The following is a 3,851-nucleotide window of genomic DNA, read 5'->3' on the forward strand; positions in this document are numbered from 1 at the left end:
GCCCGTGCCCCGCGGTGATTGCCCGAATTTACTGAACTGGATATCATTTTTTAAAAAAAACATTTGTCTTTCCTTCCCCCCACCCCCCCAAAAAAAGCTTATGAGAAAATTGACTACACTTGCAATGGCAAACACACCCAAGCTCTACATTAAATAAGTAGCAATTGTCTTCCTCTTCTATCAAGGCAGCAGACTACGTGCATTAGATTAGAATGAGGCAACACCAAGTCCTGGTATGGGTGTTAAAATATTAAAAGTTCAAGTCCTGCCAACTTTTAATGTATATAAACGGGGCTAATAAGTTTATCTCCCCCCCCCCAAAAAAAAAAGTGACCTACCACTTTACAAGCTGCTTAAAAAGTTTGTGTCTTGTGATCATCCTACCAGCTATTTTCTTTTTCTAAACCAAGAGTGAAAAAGGATAGTTTATCCCAAGCCAGACTTCGCACACACTATCTAACAGCAAGGAGGAATTTTGAAGCAACCCCCATATTTCCAACACGAACCCCCTTCTAATCGGAATAGGGGGGGGGATTGAAATCCCGCCACTTTACTCAATACAGAGTCGCAGCTTCAATAGTGGAAGTAACACCAGCTGGTGTGCCTTTGTAACAGCGGTGACGCGTTCCCTCTCATGTATCGGTATTTCAGCGAAGGCCAACGCAGAGAAACCCAGACGAGGCAAGCCAAACCGTTCGAAGAGAGGGGAGGGAGAAAAAGAGTTGCAAATTGCACCGTTTTAGTTTTTTGGATGGGCATCTAGCAGAAGTTTTGTGGTTGTTTTTGGGACGGGGGGGGGAACAAAGTAATATTGACTTTCCCAGCTAGTGAGAGAAGGACTTTTTTTTTGCACTTTAGCCTATGCTAACGAGTTAAGGAGCGCCTGTCAATCAAGTGGTTGTTGTCCTGGCGACTCCGGGGGCCAGGGTTCGAAAGCAGGCGGGTTCAATCCCTCCCACTGCCTAGCGCTCAATATTTATAACAAGGCAGACACAGCGAGGAGTTCTAGCAGTTCAACTTCGTCACCACCAAAAAAAGACTTTTTTTTATTTTTTTCCCCCTCTTCTTTCTCTTCATACATTCGGACCTCACGTTATTTTTTTTTGTGTGCTGGGGGGAAAGGAGAAAAAGCAATCGTGACTCCAGCTTTTCACCGAGGGCAGAATCTCAGTTGTAGAAACTACTGCCTGAAGATGTCTGCAGCCCTTCTGTCCGCTTTCTACGATATCAACGATTTCTTGTGCAACAAGGTAAAACAAAAATACAAAACTGGGAAGGGAAAACGGGGTTCTGAAAGTTGGAAGAGAGGGAGGGAAAAGTTTTGCAAAGTTATTCTTGGGGGTCAAAGTTTTCACTAGTGTAAAAATGAATGCATTGTGAAACTTGTGTTTGGATAAGTTGTTGAATGCTTTTGAGATTCTAATTTTTTTTTCTTTGCATTTTTTTTCCTTTTCTTTCCCCCTTCTCCCGCAACCAGAACGAAAAATCTCTGAACAGCTACAACAACTTTAACAGCATGCTGGACAAAAAGGCAGTGGGAAGCCCTGTAACAAGTTTCGCACCGGGATTTCTGAGACGACACTCGACCAGCAACTTGCAGGCGTTGGCCAACAACTCGTCCGCCAAGTATCCCAGTTCTTCTTTCCCCAACATCAAGGAGTCCAGCAGCACGGCCCTGCTGAACAAAGAGAACAAATTTCGCGACCGCTCCTTCAGCGAGAGTGCAGAGAGGCAGCAACAACAGCAGCCGCCGCTCAGCCCGTTGCACCTAGTCCAGCAGCAGAAAGCGGCGGCCGGCGGCCAGGTCAACTCCACCCGCTACAAGACGGAGCTGTGCCGGCCCTTCGAGGAGAGCGGCACCTGCAAGTACGGCGACAAGTGCCAGTTCGCCCACGGCATGCATGAGCTGCGGAGCCTGACCCGTCACCCCAAGTACAAGACGGAGCTGTGCCGCACCTTCCACACCATCGGCTTCTGCCCCTACGGACCCCGCTGCCACTTCATCCACAACGCCGAGGAGAGGAGGCAGGTTTCCTGCAACAGCAACGCCTTCCCCTCGCAGCAACAGCCCCGGCCCAAGCTCCACCACAGCCTCAGCTTCTCCGGCTTTCCCAGCGGCTCCAGTGGCCTGGAGTCTCCGCTGTTGGAGAGCCCGACCTCCCGCACGCCTCCGCCGCCCTCCTCGTCCTCCTCTTCTTCCTCCTCCTCCTCCTCGGTCTCCTCCTCCTCCTCCGGCTCCTCCAACATGTTCTGCGAGGAGCTGCTGTCGCCCGCACTGCCAGCCTGCGCTAACAACGCCTTCACCTTCTCCAGCCAGGAGCTGAGTAACCTGCTCACCCCGCTGGCTATCCAGACCCAACAGCTGGGAGGAGGGGGTTACGGCCAGCAGCAGCAGCCCGTCAGTGTCTGCCCCCCGTCCCCTCCTTACATCCTCAGCCAGATGCAGTCGTGCCTGCGGCGGCTGGCCGAGTCCCCGGTCTTCGATGCCCCGCCGAGCCCCCCGGACTCGCTGTCGGACCGGGAGAGCTACCTGAGCGGCTCGCTGAGCTCGGGCAGCCTGAGCGGCTCCGAGTCCCCCAGCATGGACCCCGGCAGACGCCTTCCCATCTTCAGCAGGCTTTCCATCTCCGAAGATTGAGAGAGAGAGAAAAGGACAAATGGTTTAATATGAATACACACACACATACATTCATACACACAAACTCCACTCTTCTATTTAACAAGAACATTTTATTTACGAATTGTAAAACAACCAACAACAAAAAAAATCCTGCCAAGAAAATGCCTTCGTTTAAGGAAACAAAATATTACAGGACTTGCTTTTTTTTGCGTTTTAAAAAAAAAGAACTTTTTCATTCCAAACTTTGTTGCAAGTTAATCTATCTTCCATTGCCACCTAGTGGCCCCGTTTGCCTTTAGAGAGAGAGAGAAGAACCGTGTTTGCAGATCCTTTTTCGTCGAGCACTCGTTCGTTTGAGTTAGTTGTAATTGTTGAAATAACTGCTGATTGTTAAATTTTTTTTAGCTGTTCAGTTTGTTGTGATGGCACATCGCAGCACGACTCGCTATAAAACTATTTAACTTATTTATTATCTCGAGAAAGTATACATTGGTAATTTGTTCATACTGTATTTATCGCGTATGATGAAAACAATAGATATATATTCTTTTATTATGTTTAAATTATGATTGCCATTATTAATCTGCAGAATGTGGAGTGTGTTCTTTTCACAGTAATATATGCCGTTTTTGTTTTTGTAACTTCACTTGGTTATTTTATTGTAAATGATAAAATCTTAATTTAAGAGATTGTATGTAATATTTATTTCATTAATTTTTTTTTCCTTGTTTACGAAATGAACGATTGCATGATTTCTATGTTCTAGAAATCAGTTCTTGATGCTGTGGAAGTAGTTAGGGTTAAAAGATGGTAGGCATTTTTTTTAAGAATGTAAAAGTTAACTGGGGATGTTAGACCGTCCAAAGTCAGTGGTTAAAACTTCAAGTATCAGACTTTAATGTGGCATTCTTAAGTCAAAGTGGCATCATAAGTTTTTTTTGTTGTATAAATGACACTGTGATTTTTTTTTTCCTTTTTTTTTTAAAAAAAACAATAAAAAGCCAAAATATGTAGCACCCTGGACCCAGTATTATATTGACAGTGCCTTCAGGGTCCAGTTACAGAGACAGTTCTTATTTTTCTGCACCAAAATAACAAGCTCGATTTCCAGAACAAATGTGCATTCCCTTTAAAAGTATTTTTTTTATAATTGGGGGATGTCAGTTCTCTGAATGTAATAGTTTTGGAAGTGAATTTTAACATAGCCAGCCTATCTTCCCGGGAGAGGGGG

General features: G+C 45.7%; 1 protein-coding gene across 1 annotated transcript; it reads left to right on the forward strand.

The window, feature by feature from the left end:
• The first annotated feature begins 672 nt into the window (after nt 1–672).
• On the forward strand, nt 673–3,599 carry zfp36l2 (zinc finger protein 36, C3H type-like 2). The gene is made up of 2 exons (XM_078229695.1): nt 673–1,250; nt 1,478–3,599. The coding sequence occupies exons 1-2, from the start codon at nt 1,194–1,196 to the stop codon at nt 2,636–2,638; spliced, it is 1,218 nt and encodes a 405-aa protein (XP_078085821.1). The 5' UTR covers nt 673–1,193; the 3' UTR covers nt 2,639–3,599.
• Nucleotides 3,600–3,851: the final 252 nt, after the last annotated feature.

The sequence above is a fragment of the Mustelus asterias genome, chromosome 15 (assembly GCF_964213995.1).
Source record: "Mustelus asterias chromosome 15, sMusAst1.hap1.1, whole genome shotgun sequence".
Taxonomy (NCBI): Eukaryota; Metazoa; Chordata; class Chondrichthyes; order Carcharhiniformes; family Triakidae; genus Mustelus; species Mustelus asterias.